The 20,540-nt window shown below is 41.6% G+C and overlaps 1 protein-coding gene and 1 long non-coding RNA gene across 2 annotated transcripts in view; one reads left to right on the top strand and one right to left on the bottom strand.

Moving 5' to 3' along the window:
- LOC308584213 overlaps positions 1 to 20,540 on the bottom strand; it is a 264,753-nt gene that overhangs the window by 144,862 nt on the left and 99,351 nt on the right. The window lies entirely within an intron of this gene.
- TTBK1 (tau tubulin kinase 1) overlaps positions 10,978 to 20,540 on the top strand; it is a 99,111-nt gene continuing 89,548 nt past the window's right edge. Inside the window, exon 1 of the mRNA XM_081188909.1 lies at positions 10,978 to 11,133. Coding sequence (XP_081045035.1) covers positions 11,026 to 11,133 — 108 coding nt within the window. The 5' untranslated portion in view covers positions 10,978 to 11,025. The remainder of the gene's footprint in view (positions 11,134 to 20,540) is intronic.

Below are 20,540 nucleotides of genomic sequence, written 5' to 3'. Positions count from 1 at the left end.
TGAAAATAAAGCTACCGATATCATAGTACCATTCTACAACTCTGGTGCATCCATACTTTGAATATTTTGTACAATTCTGGTCACCACCCATCAAAAGAATATTGTAGAGCTTGAAAAAGGGGCAATCAAGAGGGTGGACCAGCTCTCCTATTAGGAAAGGTAACCACATTTAGAGGGACTATGACAGAGGTGCATAAGATTATACATGGTGTAAAGGCTAGAGAAATGTTTCTCTCTCTGATTGTGCTAGAACCCAGACCACCCCAGTAAGCTGAATGCCGGAAGATTTAGGATAGACATAAGGAAGTACTTCTTCAGACAGCACATAGTTAAACAGCAGAATTAGCTCTCACAAGATCTGATTGCCATCAGTTGGATGGTTTTAAAAGAGGATTAGACAACTTCATGCAGGATAAGTCCATGTTCTATCTCCACTGTTGGAGGAAGTATGTCTTTGAATACCAGTTGCTGAGAATCTCTAGTGGAGAGATTGCTGTTGTGCTCCTGTTCTGCTTGCAAGCTTCTCATAGACAATTGATTGGCTACTGCGATAACAGGATGTGGAAGTAGATTAGACTTTAGTCTAACCCCAGTTTTGCTGAGTGATTACCCTAGTGATCAGTCTGCAGGGAAGACATACTGTTATGTCACTTCGGATACTATATTGTTCCCAGTGCTTTTTAACATCTATTTGAAGCCAGTGGGAGTGGCCATTAGCAGATTTGGACCTAGGTGTCACCAGTATGCTGATGACACTTGACTCTACTTTTCTGTAACATTTGACTTAGGAGAAAGTGCGCAAATCCTGGACTAATGTCTGGAGTTGGTAAGGGCTACATGAGGGCCAGTAAATTGAAGCTGAATCCTAGTAACACAAGCTCTGTGTGTGAGTGGTTTCCAAATTCAGGAGATTAACAGGTTGCACTCTACCTGAAGGTGCAGATGAATAGCTTGGGAGTACTCTTGGATCCATCATGATCACTTGAGGGAGAGGTATTCTCAGTGATTAAGGGTGCTCCCCCCCCCCCAGTTGCAGCCGATATGCCAGCTGTGGCTATTCGTAGACAGTAGTTGTGAAATACTTTTAAAATGCTATTTTAAGTGCTCTTACATTTTGTGGCCACTGCAGTCAGTGTGCTTGCACTTCTTCCTGTATTTCTGATGCTGCTGATTGATGGTGGCTTTTCGGTGAGTCACTTGTCCAAAGCTTTTAAATGCTTTTTTATATTTTTAAATAGTATTCACTTGGGAAACCAGAATATAGATATACTCTTTTCAGGGATGTGTATAATTTCATTGCATGTACTAGGTGGGAGTTATGCATCAGACCTTCTAGCGTTGAAGACTGAGATATTTCAGGAAGTTTTATACTTTTTTGAGGTGTAAGTAAAACCTTTTTTTCTGCACATGGGTAAGGAAATTTTTAATTTTATTTTTTACAGACATTTGGAGGTGAAGATGATTAATTCCAAAAAGTGAAAATGTTGGTGGTTCCTAATATGCCAAAAGTGTCAGCGTTTTTGTTGTATTTCAGATGACTCTTATACTCAAATATTTTGCACTGCTTTAAAGTCAGGTGATCCACAGCACTATTGCAATCAAGTATGTTAAAAATAGTTAGATAATCTTATATTGAACCATAAGAAAATTCCTTGCGCTACTATTGATATCTTCCCCAAAGCACTGTTTTTGTTATTTCAGGGGTGGCGGGAATGAAAAATGGTACCTAATTAATGTGAATATAAGTCCTATTTTAAAGATGACAGTCCTGTATTTCAGTTGCTTCTCTGTTTGAAGGGTTGTTTGGTCAAAGTCTGGTTAAAAGATAAAGAACCGTAAGAAGGGAGAGGAGGTTCCTTGAAGTTCCCCATCAAGGGATAGCACCTGGCTGAGCAGGCAAACAGGCCACCTGGTTGGTCTTCTTTGAACTTCCTATAAGGCAGGATTTTGAAGTAGTCTAATTTGTTCCTATTATAAATTCTTGGCTCTCTCTTTATTTCCTGAGATGCAAGCTTGAAATCTGCATTATTCTTAGGGGAGAGAAAAGTGTTTACTTTTCCACCACCCAATTTAGCTCAGTTTGTTAAAATTTTCACTTTTTTAGTTAAACTTTTGCTGTTGTCTTCTGAGGGTTTGTCCTGGTCCTCACTGCCAGACAAAGCACTCAAACTCTCAGCTCTTGTTTTGCCAAAGGCTTTAATGCTCAATCAGATAGGCACACTACAGGTTACAAGGTTCAGCCGGTTCATAAGAGGTTCAGATACATGCCTGAATGCAAGCTAAGATGTTGCTTCAACAAGCACCTTCCTTTTGAAGTGTGGGGTAGGCACAGCTGTTTGTGTGGCAAGTGGCTGGGGTCCAAGACTGGGCAAGCAAATGAACCCTCTTGAGTGAGTTAGGCTCCGTGAGATTAGTTTGCTCTGGTGACTCCATGTTGATGGAAGCACCAAAACGTACTCTCAGTTGTCTCCTTAGAAGTGGGAGGCTCCTCACTGACAAGAGGATGTGTTAAAGTTGCAGTGTGCAATGTCATAGGAGTATTACGTTTTTCTAACAACTTGCTTGGTCCCTACCCTGGTTCCAGATTCCCTAAGTTTCTAGGTCCCTTCCTGGGATCAGACACTTCTTGAGGTCCTGGTTCTACTTCCCTCCTTCCACTATGAAGTTCTCCAGGGTCCTTCAGCTCCAATTCTCTGAGGTCCTCCTATTCCCCCTCTGTGTCTTCCCTCCAGGGACTCATGACAGGGTAGAATTCAGCATAGATTTTAGAAGATTGTTCTGTCAGCACAAACATTTCTACTTGCTTGATGGAATAATCTCGCCTATGTCCTGTTCTGGGGGTTCTTCTGACCCTCCAGAGTAAGTTTGGAGGACGCACAGGTTAGCAGAGGGGGAGAAAACCCTGTTGCGCTAGTAGGAGTCCTTATCCTGGCTTTCACTACAGGTTAGTTGAACTGGACTGGCCCTAAATCTGCAGCAATAGTGCTTCGTGGAATTTTCTTCTTTTACATTAAAAAAAATCACCATTGATTTTCATGCTAAATGAAAAAGAGTGTGTTTAAAACATTAACCAGGTTATCTACAAATGAATGTCCTGTGTTGGATGAGAATTCCTCCTTACTTTACAGATAAAGAGTGGAAATAATATATCATAGTAGTTTCTTCCTGTGGGTACAGTATTTTTAACACAGCCCAGAAATTTATCTGTTTGGAAGGTGCACTGCTAAACTGTTACATCTTTTTATGCTTCTGGCCTCAACGCCTGGCTCTTTGTACCAATCATATGAACTTGATATTTTGAAGCAGAGGAGAATTGTTTTCAACTGTCTCCCACATCCTGATCTTACCCACCAAAACCCTCCAGGCTCTATTCCCGACCACTGAACTTGTCCTGGTCTGTCTATGGACCTCCCCCTCCAGCAATTTTTTTAAAAAATCCAGATTGACAGCTCTAGGCACAGATTGAAAATAAGCTCCCAAAGTGGTCATTTGAATCTGCTGCAGTTCATGAATACTAGGTCATTCATTCCTTGTTAGTACTGGTTTATTTAGTTTCAGCTGGCATTTCCATGGTGCAATCGCTATACTACTTTTGTCTTCTAATGCGGTGTCTAACTGAAGGTGTTCTGGTTTGGTATGCAGAGCAAGCAGAGGGAGATCGATCAACAACCCAATAGACAAAGATACACTGGATAAATGTTGAATTTACTGCTTTAAGGCAGTACCATGTGCAAGGACTTTACTAGATAACATTTAGGTTGCCCTTTGAGTTTTTGCTTCTTTTGATTATATGGGCAACTCAGCTTCCAAATTATTGTGGGCAGAGCTCTCAAAATACAAGCAATCCATTAAAATTTTGAACAGGTAGTAGCCCTGTGTCCTGACAATAGAACAGACAGTCAAATGAGTTTTGGGGGAACTGCAGCTGAAATCATCCCAGACTGCATCCTATAAATGTCTGGTAGATGAGTACAACCTGGGGGTAGCAAGCATGTAAAAAGCCCCAACTAGACAGTGTTTCTGAGATAGACCTGGAATTCATCCACGCACCAAAGGAATATACTGAGATGGAAAAGATAGCAAAAAAGAAAAAAAGAAAAAGATATTTCGCACCTCACAGTCAGTGGTGGTGGTTAGTCTGAACTGAATGGCATGCAAATTTCCAGCTTACTAGGGACTGAATATTCCTTAGATGTGTCATCCTTACATTTGATTTTTCCAGATCCTGTGAAGTATCAGTAAAGAATTTCTAAGGGGGATTCTTTCCTGGGCAGTCCGATGAGAAGCAGACATTCCAGAGGAGAGGAGGCCACAGCAGAGGTGGGGACTCTAGCTGTCACCTAACCCAGGATCTTGCCACATGAAAATAAATATTTGAAGATAAAAATAGAAATAAGGATCATTCTTAGCTTGCTGCTGTCCCTCTGCTTCAGTGACATAAAATTAATCAATCTGTGGTTTCTGCAGAACCTGACAACTTTTAAAACACCATGTCATTATTAAATGTTTTGCTGTCTGCTTTACTCTTGCATCATGCTCATTACTTTTGTCTTTGAGGCTTTTTAAAAATACCGCACAAGTCTGCTAATTGCTTTTGTACAGAAAAAAATAGCATAGGTTGAGAATGGGAATTTCTAAATGTGCTTTGCCTGTAATATTCTGACCCGGTCCACATATCAAAAGTCATGGCTTATGGTGAATGCATGCAGGTTCCGGAAGAAGGGTTTGCGGTAGTTTCACTCCTCTCATTGTTTTGCTGTTGCATCACTCTGAGCTAAACTGTGGTTTGGTTTGGCTTAGCATGTCATCTGGTCTTATGGTTTAGCTCCTTGGACAAGCAACAAGCTGATCATTAGTCTGGAGAGAGTTGAACCATGAGCTAGGTTCAGATGCCATGCTAAGGCAAACTATGACTTTACTCAGCATGATACAGCAGCAAAACTAGAGAGGAGCAAAGTGGCCATGATCTCTCTGGGAACCCACGTGCTTACATGTTCACACTAAACCTTGCCACTGAGATCCAGTGTGGTGGAGTAAGAAGTGTGTTGGTCTTGCACTCAGGAGACCTAGCCTCAAATCTCTGCTTGGCCATAAGGCTTAGTGGGTGACCCTGATCTAGTCATATTCTTGGCCTAACCTACTATGCAGGGGACTTGAGTAAGATTTGTGTGGCAGAGGACTACTAAAATTTTGTATAGCGTAGTGTCAGGATATACGTGTAATAATAAAATGCTATTCCTCATTTGCAAAAACACTACTCGGGTCATTACAGTTGTTCCCTCTATTGCCATTTCTCTCTGTACTCCTTCCAAGAAAAGAAAGCATCTCTGCATTTTGGAAATGCACAAAAGCAAGAATCTTGGCTTAAAATCTGTATACAATTTTCTGCTCTTTCTAATCTTCTTGCTTTGTGAAGGGACCAATACTCTTTTAAAATCAACTCATATTGTTGGGAATTCTCATCCTACTCTCCAGATAGCTGGATCAGGTATGTTCCCCTCCCCCACCCCCATAGCTCCTTAACAACCTTTCCTTGGCTCACATAAACCAGTTTAAGTAAAAGTAAGTTATTTATTTTGGGTGGGCAAATACTGGTGATGAATCTGTGGGGTGGTCATGATTTCCAACAATTTGAATAAACATTGATTGTTCTAATTCTTAGGCTTCCTGAGGTGAGGATGTACCCTGAAATAAACTGGGATATTGCAGTTCTTCAGAATTGTGCATAAAACACTTAAGTGTTTTCCAGGACCTTTAGTAAGATGGTGAGAGCCAGACTTCCATAGCTTTGTTCTGCTGATTGGAGGCAATAGAGCATTCTGAAGAGATTTTGGATATTATTTTTTATATTTTGGCTGTGTTTGGGCAAATGCTGCAGCAGACTCAAAGTGAGAGATTTAACATAGGAAAGGCATGTTGAACACCACAGATTCCGTATTTAAAGCTTTTTATTCTAACAGACGTTACAAAATTGCTAAAGCTATAATAGGGAAGATAAAAGACCCTTCTTAATTGCATTATGATCTATAATGTTCCAAAACTGAATCTCCATTCTACTGTTCCTTGAGAGAACCCTGCTAATTATTTAATACAGGGTTGTAACCTGCATTTGTTTAGCTGTCTCCCATGTAGGGATAAATCAGCTGATTTCAGTACTGTTCTGAAAACAATTCTCTCCTAGAGGCTTTTTAGAACCCCAGCTTCTTCCCTGCTGCCTGTTCTAGCCAGTTGCTTATTTTAAAGCTAATTACTTCTATTATGTATGGTTTTTCAACTTTGTTCAGAAAGAGGCAACTGCTATTGATAGATAGCAATTGCATGAGCTTTCTTGCAAGGCTAACTTCAAAGCAAGGTATTCCACACTAACACTTAAGTGCTCTTGTCTACATCTGGCTGGATATAATCTATGAGTTGATGCTTTGTAGATAAATTATTTTAGGCATTATTTCAGTTCAGAAAGGCACACCAGCAAAAGAAGCAGAAGTCCAGTTCTTAGTGCACACTACACACACAAAATGTGTATCGCTGCTTAGAGTATCTCCCAGGCAACTGGTATTTAGTAAGGGTGACAAGGAGGCAGCAAAAGGGGACCCATTATCCAAGTTCTCTTGCCAATGTTTGCTTGCTTAATTCCCTGAATGAAATTGAATGAAGAGAGAATATTTTGCAAGCTTAGCACTTGAAATGTCAGACAGGTGCTGGAATTCTTGAAATGGTAAGTTAGGCGAATAAACACCCAAGCCTTTGACATAGCTGGGATATTTACAAGAATGCAGAAAAAGCAGTATAGGAAGGAGAACAAGGAGGGGGGAAATTATAAAGAACGTGGGGTTTATCTTGACTTCACATTTAGACTATACTGGCGTCAATATTTGCCATTATGCGTTACAAATATAAAATAAACTGAGCAATGGCTGATGCTGTCAGAGACAGTATGCCGCTGAATACCAGTTGCTAGGAACCACAGGCAAGCAGAGTGCTGGTTTTTTTTAGGTCCTGTTTGCGTGTTCCCCACAGGCATCTGGTTGGCCACTGTGAGAACAGCATGCTGGACTAGATGGGGCATTGATCTGATCTAGCAGAGTTCTTGTTATGCTGTGCCATATAGTAGCAGCTGCTGGCAAGTCAGCATCTTTACCTTGAAGGGCATTGGCTTCCTGCCCTGAAAATGATTAAATTGTGTGAAATTCAGTTAGATTGGCAGAAGCTGTGCTGTAGACTCCAGAGGACTCAATAAGTTCCCAGGAACTTTTACTGACAGTCCCATATCCCTGTGCCCTCCAGTTGTTTTGGACCACAACTCCCATCATCCTTGATTATTGGCTGTGCTAGCTTGGGTCTTGGAAGAATTGTACTCCAAAATACCTCGAGCTGGGTTAGGGAAGGCCGTCCTAGAAGATGTGAGATACTGTTCAAAGCTTGCTAAATAGCTTCCTGTATGTTGTTGTTTCTCGAGTTTGAATGATCCAAAGAAAAAGGACAGTTTATTTCATTTTAAAAAGTTACTATTTTAAAATCAAACATAACTGTCAATATACTTAATAAATTGGAGTAAAAATAAGATATACATGTATACACACAAAATAAGTTTATAATAAACAACTTAAAACCTCAGCAACTTAAGTCCAGGGTCCTTTAGGGACCACCTGAACTCTTCTAGCCCACATCATCTGTAGGAGTGATGCTACAGGAATGATCACCTTTAGGAATATCACAGGTTGTCCCCTTAGTTGTTGAGGCTTATTGACATCAACACAAAGCCGAACCCTTTAGAGTTATTGGCCCAGCCCTGTGGAGTTGTCCTTTGATAGAGATCCAGCAGGCATCTTCTTTATTGACCTTTAAATGTTTGCTGAAAACTTTTCGGTACTGCTAAGCTTACGCAGACTGTTAAGAAAAGCATTGTAACAGCTAATGAACCGTTATTTTAATTCTTTATGTTGTTTTTACTTTTTATTTGTGTGTTTGTATATTCCATAGAATTGGTGCCACTACTCGAGAAATCTATGTGCCTAGTGGCCATTGAACCAAATAAACAGCCAGTGTAGATTAACAGAACCAGAGTAATATGATCTGAACCATAACTCTGCCAACAGTCTGATGGCAGCAAAATGCCTCCTTTTATAGGCCAAAAATTTGTGCAGTGGGGGATTTCTGCTTATCGTTGAAGGTGGAGCATGTGACTCTAATGGGGGAATTTACTGTAGCTCCCTTGCTGCAATCGACTGGCAACCACTATCTCCTCTGCCCACCCCACTCCCAATCTGTGGGGGAACTATGGTGACCACTGGCTAGAGCTAAAGTACTCCATTAAGTTTTATTAACACTCACTCATAAAATACAAAAAGGGAGAAGCACTTTTACCCCCTCCCCCCAAAAAACAAGAACCCTCCAAAACTTGGGCTAAACTTTGGCACTCCAGACGTTTGGCCTAGCTATAATTTTACACCAGCTAATTTTCTGAACTCTTTTTAAATTAGACCCACGTCAAGCATGTTACAGTAGTCTGAAATGGAGGTTACTAAAACATGAATACCTATGGCCAGGTCTCACTTTAATAAAGCCAGCTTTATTAATGGAATCTGACCTCTACCTATTACAACTGCTGCACAAATCTCCATGCCTTTCAAGGAAAATCTGTGTGGGAAGCTGCACAGTTGTAGGGCTAGTTGGATTGCTTTTTCAGGATTAATGTATTCCCATCCAATTTAGAAAATTATCAAAGAACCAATACTAGAGAAGTAGAATTTTTGAAGGCTTTAGAAAGACTTAAATGGAGCACAGAGCTGCTGTGCTCTACTTACAGAAAAATAAAAAATAATTTCTCTCTAATTGCTCACTAGCTCCCTTAAGGATTCAGAAAATGTTTTTGTAATGAGGAACCTTCACTTCTTGAGGGTTAGTTTGCTTACATAACGTTTTGTAGGGAGATTGTGTTATTTTATATAAGTAGTGTAATGTATTTCATCATTGATTTATAGCTGTAAACTGCTTAGAAGCTGGGCATATGTGTCTGTGTGTGCGTATATACACACACACACACATATATGTATGCGTATGTGTGTGTGTATATATATATATATATATATATATATATATATATATATATATATATATATGTATGTATACGTATATGCGCGCATGTCAAGAGTGCTGCGTGAAAAGTGTATACCACCCTTCATAATATTTATCACAGACGAATTGCACAGGTATGTAATTTAAAACAAAAGAATAATAAAAAATACAATAAACCAATACATAAATTAAAATAACAGTTAAAACTGTGCATTAAAATATAGCATCCTCCAAATGCTATTTCAAAATGTAACCCATTAAAATGCCTGCAAGTATTAACATGGATTAGCCTGATGCCTAAAAAACAATAAAGTGGGTGCCAGATAAACCTCCATGAGGAGTGAATTCCACAGTTGAGGTACCATAGATGAGAAGGCACTGCCTGCTTAATTTCTGTTGTGGAGCCATTCTGAGAAGGGCCTCAAAGTGGAAGGTGTTGGTGCTTGGACAGTTGATATGCAACTGACCCTTAAGAACTGGGTTTCCAAGCTGTGAAGCTCTTTAAAGATACAAACCGGCTCCTTGAGTGTATATTTATTAGAACTGGTGGAAGATGTTCCCAGCAAGTTCTAGTCAAAATCCCGGCTGCTATTTTTTGAACTAATTGCAGCTTCTGAACTGTCTTCAAGGGAAGCCCCACATACAACACATCACAGTAGTCTACACAAATGTTACCATTTATTGATAAATGCTGCCAGACTTTTCCTGTCCAGAAGAGGATTCCAACTGACATACCAGCTTAAGCTGGTAGAAACGCCTGAAGCTGAAAACTCGCACTGTTCAAGCAACAGAGTTGGATCAAGGTGTGAACCAGATCTTTCAAGGGGAGTGCAACCCTGATCAAAGCAGGTTGAATCTCCCCTTCCGAGTCTGAGGAAGCAACCATGCACAGTGCTTCCATTTTATCAGGTATAAGTTTCAGTTTATTGGCCCCCAGCCAGTGTTTTAAAAGAGCAGTTTAAAAATCATGTACAGTATAGCATAGCAAATAAAACCTTTAAATATGTGTTACACGTGATCAAGCCCAGTTGCGGGGAATAGACAAGGATAAACGAGTACAAACTGTCCATAGCCAACAACAGGAAAGGCAACAGAAACAAGGACGAACCCTAAGTTTGCATTCTTTGAAGCAAATTAATAGCACTTCTGAGTAAGCATGGTGAAGACCAGGGTTGAAATCTTCTGTATTTTACATAACTGTTGATAGGGCCTCTTAGTCAAAAGAAGACTGATATACCGAGGGCTGAAGCAGTTCTGAACACATTCTTTTCTCTGCTTGGCTGTCTTATGGAGGTAGCCGTTCTTAAAGCTCGCACTCTAAAGAGCACACCTTGGATCTTGCTGTGTGCGGTACCTGGCAAACCTTGGTCAGCTGAGTGCTAAAGGCGGCTGTTTCAAGAGAAAGTCATCTGTTTAGTTCAGTGAGATCATTTATGTTCTTGGAACAGATTTAGCTCTTACGGTGTTGCTGTCACCGTTGTGGTACTCAGACAATATCCAAGAAGTTGGCTTCGGCCTGTCTTTGAGTTGCTGGCTTTCAATTCCCCACCCTCTCCCCCAAAGCACCCTGCATGGTGTAAGCCAGTAACTTTTCACTACTCACTACTTTTAAGTTTGTGCTGCTGACTCACAGCATGGTCGCTTCTGCTAATTTTGTGCATGAAGACCGCTGAGGATTTTGTAAAGAGGGCAATTGCTTGCGCCAGCAAGGCTTGTTGCAAGCTGCGCTCTGACCCCGAGGTGAGTTTGCCACCTTTCCTAGTGCTACTTCCTCTCACTGGGTCTAAACTGGGGTTGTTTCACCAGCACGATCTGCCTGTGATGACCTGCATTAATTCTGTTATGTTTCTCCTCTCTCCCCTTTCGTGTGTATGTGTTTTCCCTCTTCTTCCTCAGATAAATGGCTCGTTTAAATTGGGAGCTGCTACTAAAATATTCTCTGGCTGGCAAATGCAGTGCCTAGCAGCTGCTATCAAGGACGAACCAAACATGAGTGGGGGAGGGGAGCAGGTCGACATTCTGCCGGCCAACTACGTGGTGAAGGACCGTTGGAAAGTGGTGAGTATTTTCCTCTCTCTGCATCTCTTCTAGCCATGATGGAATGTCTTCTTCTCAAACTACCCTTTTACATGGGTCTCTTCCAGTTATTTGAATCCTGCTCTTTTTGATTAGCTGCTCTGATGCCTCTAGGAGCTTGTGAATACAGTGGTACCTCTGTTTGCGAATGGGATCCGTTACGGAGGCCCATTCGCAACATGAAAAGCCCTCAACCTGAAGCGCCGTATCTGCACAGGTGCGTGGCGCGGTTTAGCGCTACTGCGCATGGGCGAGCAGTGAAACCCAGAAGTAACCCTTTCAGGTACTTCCGGGCCGCCGCGGGACGCAACCTGAAAAAATGTAACATGAAGCAAACATAACATGAGGGATGACTGTACTTGGTTTTAGTGGGGGGGTTTATAAGAAAGAAAGAAAGAAAGATCTAAATTGTAATGAACTTACCATTCACCAGTGGCTCATTGTAATGAATTCACCAGGCACTCTTCAAATGATGTTGGGACTACAACTCCCCACATCCCTGATTATTGGCCATGATGGCTGGGGCTGATGGGACTTGCAGTCCAACAACATCCAGAGGGCAGAAGGTTCTGCATGCCTGATTTAAGGAAGCCGCAGCTGGTGCAGAACATGGTGACTTCTCTTGTGCTGAGAGAGGTGTGGGAGGCAGGTCAACTGGAGAGTATTGCATCACTGCTCCTGCCACCAGTACTAGTTCCCTGTTGTCTTTTAGGCAGATTTCACAGCGTTGATTTTTAACATATAAAGGCCCATATAAACATTTCTCTTTATCCAGGCCTTAAGTCATTAAATAATCTGTGGCCTGTTAAAGCTGGCTGGGATCATTATGATTATTTCATTATTATGCTATATGTCATTATGCTTTTTATTACATTTTTATTATTGATGCTCTGTAAAATGTGTTCTTAATGTTGTACACCGCCCTGGGATCTTTTGCTAAAGGGCAGTATATAAGTTGAATAAACAGTAGTAGTGGTAGTATATATAATAGTGGTAGTAGAATAAATAATAATAATTGCCTAGACCTGGCATATCTTAAGAAACAGTGAATTCCATTTTCTACCATCATGTTTCCTCAGCCCGATTATACTGTATTGGCCCGAATATAAGATGACCTTTCCCCCAAATTCTGATCATGAAAAGTTAAAGTGTGGCTTATATTTGTGACCTTACGCTGCCAACAAAGCAGCACAGCTCCCCCCCCCCCATCCCCAGGAAGCAGCACAGGGCAACGGCGTCCAGTCTGCCCACTGCTCCCAAGCCTCCCCTAAGCCACCAAATTTTTTTAAGTGTGGCATATTTGCGGGTGCGGTTTATATTCAGGCCAATACGGTATGTACTTCTTTAATAATGCCATCAGAATGAGAAACGAAGACAGTGTGCCCATGCAGAGATTGATTCTAGGTGGGTGCTCAGCAACCCGATAGCTCCTTTCTATTTAATCTCTACCTGTGGGGCCATAATTACTATAACAGCAGCTGGATAATCGTAAGTGCTGTCAAAGTTTTTAAAATGTATTGTTTGTTTTACTTATTTTACAAGCGGGTCCTGCAATAAAATGTTGCAGTGCAGAGTACTCCTGTTCAGGATGCCAGCTAGGCCCTTTCCCAGGATACTCCATTCCACTCCCCCACCCTCAGTTTTCCAATCCGTTCCCCCACCCCACCCCAGCTATCATTTCGTAGCCACTGAATATGCTTGATCTTCTTTGGGATGATTCCAAGTCTTCCTTGCTTGGTTCCTGTGAAGGGTTTCAGAACTTACAGGGTTAACAGTTCTGAGTGACGTTCTGAGTGACGTCTCACATCATGAGGTGTGGCTAAGTTCACATACGGGAATCTTACCGTGTGTTAATACTCTTTCTGTTCTGCTCGGAGGAGGAGAAGAGATGTGCGCGCTGTCGCCGGGTGTCTGAAGTGGAATTTACGATGTTATGCTACATGATTAAAGACTGATGGAGATAAGAGCACAGTCTGTGTGTGTTCTGATTTATTACCCACACACTGCAATCGCTTCTGACCGCTGTGTTCACTCTGCTAAACCGGCCAAAGAGGCAGGAGGACGTTTTCGATCGGCACAAGCAGCCTGCATGCGCAGCGAAAGTGTGCCGGGCTCCATTTTGGCCCTCTTGGCCGCCATAGTTCCGCCCCCCACTCAAAGTTTTTTCGTAGTTCTGTAAACCTTGGAGCTGTCCTCAGCCTGTTGATATTCCCTCTTGTGTTGGAATGCCATTTTAGCTACATAACAATTGGCACTTGGGAAATTGAGTTTGTTATTAGTACAGTATGGAATAACAGCAGTTATTACTTTCTCTAATTTGATGATGATGTAATTATTCAAATTGGCACTTCTTTATAAGCTTTTGCATCCAGGGCCTTCCTAATGTTCCTTGTGGAACAGTGGGTGACTACCTTAGGTCTGTGTGTTCAAGCTGAATTTCCCTGTGTCTGCCCTTCTTATTGTTAGGGGAAATTGGACTCTGAGGAAAAGTGTCTTGTTACTATGGCTGTGAAGTGGGTTGTCTTTTTCCTCTGAATTGCTTCATGTAAGGAGGCCCTTTCCGGATACTGCTAAGACAAGTTCAAACTGCTAGACTGGATGCTGTGTGAGGTAAAGGTGAAGGGACCCCTGACCATTAGTTCCAGTAGTGGCCGACTCTGGGGTTGCAGCGCTCATCTCACTTTATTGGCCAAGGGAACCGGCGTACAGTCATGTGGCCAGCATGACTAAGCCGCTTCTGGCGAACCAGAGCAGCACATAGAAAGGGTGTTTACCTTCCCGCTGGAGTGGTACCTATTTATCTACTTACATTTTGATGTGCTTTTGAACTGCTAGGTTGGCAGGAGCAGGGACCGAGCAACGGGAGCTCACCCCGTCACGGGGATTCGAACCGCCAACCTTCTGATCGGCAAGCCCTAGGCTCTGTGGTTTAACTCATGTAAGGAGGCCCTTTCCAGATACTGCTAAGACAAGTTCAAACTGCTAGAGTGGATGCTGTGTGAGGTACAGGGCTGTAAACAGCAACAGCAGAAAGAAATGACATGAACTGCCTTCAAGGAAGAAGGAATGGGTGATTCCTTGTTTGCCCTCCCCTCATCCTTTTGCCATTCATATCCGTTAGGGCTGCATTCATCCATTCACTTAATATTCATCCAGTTAAGAGATTTGCTGTACCACCCATCTTGTGAGCTGTCAGGCCCTTTTCTCCCAGTTAACACCATATAAGAGAGCATGTTTGCAACTGGTTTATCTTGAGAAAATAGTAGAGCTAGCTGTTACCTTTGAAACAGGAAGCAACAACACCTTACCATGCATTCATTATGCTTTTCACCAAATCTTACAGGAGAGCTGACAGAGTGATAGATGGTGCGGGTAGTGACTTCACCATGTCCCAAATGTAATGTTTCTGCCAGGTTTCTGCTTCGTGCACTGCTTCTTGTCCTATTTCTGTCTAGCAACTAATGCAGCAAGCCTCTGCTCTCTCAGCTAATAAATGTGCAGCATCTCAGTGAGGTGCAGGTATTTTGTACTTTTTTGGATTTGTCTGCAACAGGGTAATTGGGAGCTGTTTTTTGCTTTCCTTCCACACTGTTTGTGTTCCTTCAGAATACGTGAACTGCAGCTGAGGAGGTCAACTGCTAATGTGGCTTTCATGCTTGCTGGGTTCTGAAGTGTCTGGCATGCTGCCAGCAATATCAGCTCCTGTTGTATTCAACTGTTCAGTGGCACACTGAATTAAGCATATTATTTTTGTAGGTAAAGGCTGAATATGCCAAAATTAAGATTCTTGCTGTTTCTTGCACTCAAAGGATGCTAGCTTTTCAAAATGCTTAAATGAAAAATTCTTAAATGAAGGTTTTATCAATCTTTGCACATCCTGATCTCTCTTTCTCTTCCCTTTCCCTTATCATGTTGTCTCAGGGGGCTTGTCCTTCAAAAAATCTATATAATCTGCATAGTTCTGAGTTAATTTAAAATACCATGCTTTTCCATTAAAATCTTTTGAGCTTGTATGCAAACATGAATTGGGTTTGGGGTGTAGGTTTTAGCTTAATTACAGGGACATTTATTGCAAAGCTGATTTGTTGTGTCAAAGGGATCCTGGATTTCACTGTATGTTTTATATTTACTCTGTGTCAGTGTGATAGATTTCTATTTCTTCGGTTACATGTGAAAGCTATCTAAAGTGCCATATACCAGTTTATGTTAAGGAGGAATTCTTCAAATTGCTTTAATAGACCCTTGTTTAATTTCCTTGTTTGCCCATTACAGCAAAAATTCTAGCAGAATAGGTATGAATGAGACTCTTTGGGTACCTGCAGTACAAACTTAAGCCGCCCTTCCCTCTCCCATTTGTGGATTTTGTTTGAAGTGAGGGAAGTTGTGGTTTATTAGGCCTCCACAAACTAGAAAAAAATGAGGATTTCAGAATTTACTCATTTCAGCTTGCTAGACTCCTATTTCCCCACATACTCTGTCCAAACCTGGTTTTAGTGTGCCAGTGTACAGTAGGTGTGTTTTTCATATTCAGTCTGGCCAGTGAATCTGATCTGATTTTGCTTTGGAGATGTTCAGCCATGGATGGTTCTGAATGTCCTGAAGCAGTTTTTCTCAACTCCAGCCTACTGATGTAAGATTGTATTTCATAAATAAAATCATTTTCTCTTAACGCTAATCCCAGTCCAGCATTTGTATAGCTGGATAGATAAGTGTATAATGATGAATAATTTTATGTATTTTTATTAGCAATTTTTATTTTTTTCTGGAGGGAAATTAAGATAAGCATCGTATTACAGTACAGTGTACCAATGGTGATGTTGCTTCTCTGCCTGCGGCAGATGTCGCAAGGTATGTGGTGGCTGTAGATTGGGTGACGACAGGAACAGGTATGGTGGCAGCAGCAGGAGGAAGGCTGCATTTCCCGTTTCTCCTCAAATAGCAAAATGGGACATGCCACCCTGGCTGCCAATATCTTTTGAAATGGAGCGTAGAATCATAGAGTTGGATGGGACCTCCAAGGGCCATCTAGTCCAACCCCCAGCAATGCAGGAGTCTCAGCTAAAGCATCCATGACAGATGGCCAGCCAACCTCTGCTTAAAAACCTCCAAGGAAGGAGAGTCTGCAACTTCCTGAGGAAGTCTGTTCCACTGCTGAACAGCTTGTATTGTCAGAATTATTTTCCTGATGTTTCGTTGGAATCTCCTTTTTTGTAACTTGAAGCCATTGGTTCAAGTCCTACCCTCCAGAGCAGGAGAAAACAAGCTTGCTCCGTCTTCCATGTGACAGCCCTTGAGATATTTGAAGATGGCTATCATATCTCCTCTCAGCCTCCTCTTTCCCAAGTTAAACATACCCAGCTCCTTCAATCATTCCTCATAAGGCTTGGCCTCTAGACTCTTAATCGTCTTAGTTGCCCTCCTCTGCACACATTCCAGCTTGTCAACATCCTTCCTAAATTGTACTGCCCAGAATTGGACACAGCATTGCAGGTGTGGTCTGACCAAGGCAGAATAGAGCGCTACTATTACTTCCTTTGATCTGGACACTATACTTCAGTTGATGCAGCCTAGAATAGTATTAGCTTTTTTTGCTGCTGCTTCACACTGTTATTCCTGTTTAAGTCTTATCTCTATCTCTCCCTGATCAAATCCCTGTTCAGTGTGAGTAGTTGATAAAAAATCAATGAGTAAGTTGATACTCCTGATTTCGACCCAAACTGTGTCTGTAAGCCAGTGAAATGAAGACTGGTGTTATGTCTTAATTGTTGTTTAATTCAGTGTCAAGGAGATGTATTTGGCTTTAGAGCCAGCTCATATAGCTCCCTTAAGAACATAATAACATTTCTGCTAGATCACACCAAAGGTCTGAATTTGGGAATGGTCATTTTTATGAAAACTGATTACACAATTACCAAGGAGTTGATGGCATTTAGGATAGAGGAAAGGATATCCGTATTCCTCACTCTCTTTCTCTCTCCCACCTGAGTGTGATTTCTGCTCAGCAGTAAACTTAGATCAGCCCTTTTTAAATTGTGCTGACCAAAAATTGGAAGCCTTTTGAGATCTTTAGTTATAAGGTAATCCAGTTGCCTTGAACTGGGCTTCCCTTGACTTTCCTGATGAAAAGGGCGAGAGGGAAGCCATTGGGAATTAACATTTTGAGCAGTACCTGAATGGGAAGGTAGACAGAGCACTGCAGCCATCAGAAAAGATCAGGTTTCCAGTGTCCTTTGAAGCTTGCAATGCTCCAGGCACTTGCCAAAGGCTTCACAGGGAAGATGAGTTTTGATCAGTGTATTGAAGTGGGAAGGATATATGACATTATACATGTACTGCTCTGTGAGGGAGTTCCAGGTCACCTACCAATTATTCTAGTTATTCTAATTATTCAGTTATTCTAGTTAACGTCATCAAATGGGAGGAAAGCCCAAATCTGCAGGAATGACGTAGATTTCCTGCAGATGACTTGGGAGCAGGGGTGTTGATCCCAAACTAATGTAACTGTAACAAGATGGCATTTTAAAAGATGAAAAGTATACTTCTGGAGGGGACAATATGAATTGGTTTGCTCTTAAGGAGGAAGGCAGTGGTTAGCAGTTGGTTTCCTAACAATAGCAGGCAGGGGAAAGGTTAGTGAGCATTGCTTCCACATTTTTAGGAGTTATCCGTCTATAGGTTCACATATCTGCACACAATATCTGCAATTTGGACCTTTTGTTAATGGCTGTTTCAGCTGAACTCCAGATGACATTAGTTAACATGACAATAATAAGAAGTTTGCCTGAAGTCACCCAGCTTCACTTTTGGACAAATGTGTTCTGAGGCAGGCCCATTTATGTTCAACGTATGAATCCCTAGGGCAGCCAGGAAGAAATAATTAAAATGAAGCAGCAGCAACTGTACCAGATGGTTGCTGAGCAGGTGCTTTTGCTTGAACTGATGATTGATAGTCCAGAAGAGAAGGATAGCCTGAGGGAAGGAAGGATGTCACCAAAAATATTTCAAAAGTACCCTAATGATGTACAGTTGGGGAATAAAAGAATAACGTGTGCCCAAACGGGATATGTTAAGCACACCACACAATAAAGAATTAAAGACTAAAAGAGTTTTGAATTAGTACTGTTGTTTATACCTATGAGCGCTGCATTTGCCAAACATTTTTGTTAATAAACTGAATTACACTGGACACTGCACTGGGTTTAAGTAGAGAACAATTCTCACAGGGATTGATTGATTGATTACCGTATTTTTTGCACCATAACACTCACTTTTTCCCTCCTAGAAAGTAAGGGGAAATGTCTGTGCGTGTTATGGAGGGAATGCCTACGGGTGGCATGCCTATGGATTTTCCTACTCTAAAAACTACGTGCATGTTATGGTCGGGTACGTGTTATAGAGCGAAAAATACGGTATATTTGTTAGTCACGTTCCTTACAATGTAACTCAAAGCAGCATACATTAAGTAGGCCCAGCCCTCGTTCACTAAGCATGTCAATCTAGAACCACCACCTTCCAACTGGGGCCATGCCCTTACTTTAAATAAATGGCTATGAATTAATATACAGTAAAAGCAGCCTTTCGCTACCCACTTGGCATGAAGGAGTAGGACTTACACACAGACCGGAGCCCTTGCTTCTTTCTCTGTCCCCCAGAAATTAAGCAGTGCTCCCACCATTCTTTTGAGAAGGAAGTCCACAGGGTTTTTTGGTGAAATGTTTAAAGCTGATAAAAGCACTGCTAAAACTTACAATGGTACTTCATACTTTGCTATACGTGCACACTCATTCACTACTGTGGCAAGAGACCGTCAGCGGAGAGCACCTCACTCATTCCTTTTTGGGATCATTAATTCCTCCTTCCTCTGGGAGAGTAGCATGAAGACTGCATAAGGAATCTTTCCTGGCCCCATTTTTATCCTGCCTTTCTTCCAAGAATCTCAGGGCAATGACCTCCCCCTGCCACTCTTTTATCCTCACACTAGCCATTTGAGAGACCATTTTTTGTGGTGACTGCCATACATACCCCCGAACTAGAATGGTGCTAGGTTCAAGGCATTGTGGAGAACAAAAATATGGCCAGGCTGCCAATATAATTGCTGTTGCTGCTACTTGCAAGACAGAAACTCCAACCACCAGCAGCACACAGAGTATTTGCTGCTGCTAATGGTGAGCCTAATCCCTGAAAAACTGCTGGAGAAATTTGGTGAAATCATAGAATTGTAGAATTGGAAGGGACCCCAAGGGTCATCTAGTCCACCCCCCTGCAATGTAGGCATCTCAGCTAAAGCATCTATGGCAATTGGCCATCCAACCTCTGCTTAAAAACCTCCAAGGAAGGAGAATCCATAACCTCCTGAGGGAGACCATTCCACTGTCAAACACTTCTCAATTTCTCTGCAAATGGATAGGGTGGAAAAATTTGAGAATTGATTTGTGAACAGCTCTAGTTTCTAAGAGATTTTCCACATAGCACCTTGCTGCATGAGTGCTGTGATGTTTTTCCAGAAGCACAGGAACTTCACTTGAGAAGTCATGTCATTTTTCCTCATCAATACATTTTTCTTCGATAATTTTCCATATTTACTGTTGGAAGCGAGCCATGTGGACTACACCAGTATTTGGCAACATGGCCTTGCAGAGACTAGCATGGGTTAAATAGTTTCATGCGTTATCAGAAGACTTAAACAGGATGCTTGGACCCCAAATCAGTAGTTTTGCAGACATGGCCCCAAACACTTTGCTGATTGTGCCATTTTCATAATAATGGGCTCTGGCTGGGACCTTTCCTTATACTTTTCAGTGCTTGGATCTGGCACCGTTCCAGCAGTGAAACAGTCACAATTTTTATATCAGTTTAATATATCTATCACGCTTTCCCCTAGATATTGCATGCTGTCAGTACTTTTGATAAATGGAGATGTTAGTTCTTCTCATTTAACAGGGTGACAGTTCAATTTCTAGTCACTTTCTAAGCATTTGATGTTCAGATTGCTGACAGTAGAGACTGGTAATTTAAAAAAAGAAGGATGGAGAATAGCACACATTTTTGTTTTTTTAAATAAAGACAAAACATTTTTTGCTACTGAATTTAAAGAGAGAGCACCCTCAGCAATTATTAGAAAATACTTTGTTCTGATGTATTTAATTTTCCCTCTAGAAAATACTTTCAGACTTCAAGTCTAGTAGCCTCCCCCCCCAGCAAGTGGTTCTTGTGCTGCCACAAATTCAGATTATTCCATTATAAAATATTAGAAAACATGGTTATTTACTAACTTTCAGATTTGACAATCCCTTGTTTGATCTTAGATGCACTTCTCTAATTGTCTATCATATCCCCTGTAAACAAGACATACAGCAGCCCTTCACAGCCTTTCTTAGGTCACACATCAC

The sequence above is a fragment of the Podarcis bocagei genome (assembly GCF_964188305.1).
Source record: "Podarcis bocagei genome assembly, chromosome: 3".
Taxonomy (NCBI): Eukaryota; Metazoa; Chordata; class Lepidosauria; order Squamata; family Lacertidae; genus Podarcis; species Podarcis bocagei.
This window is presented reverse-complemented; position numbering and strand designations above follow the sequence as displayed.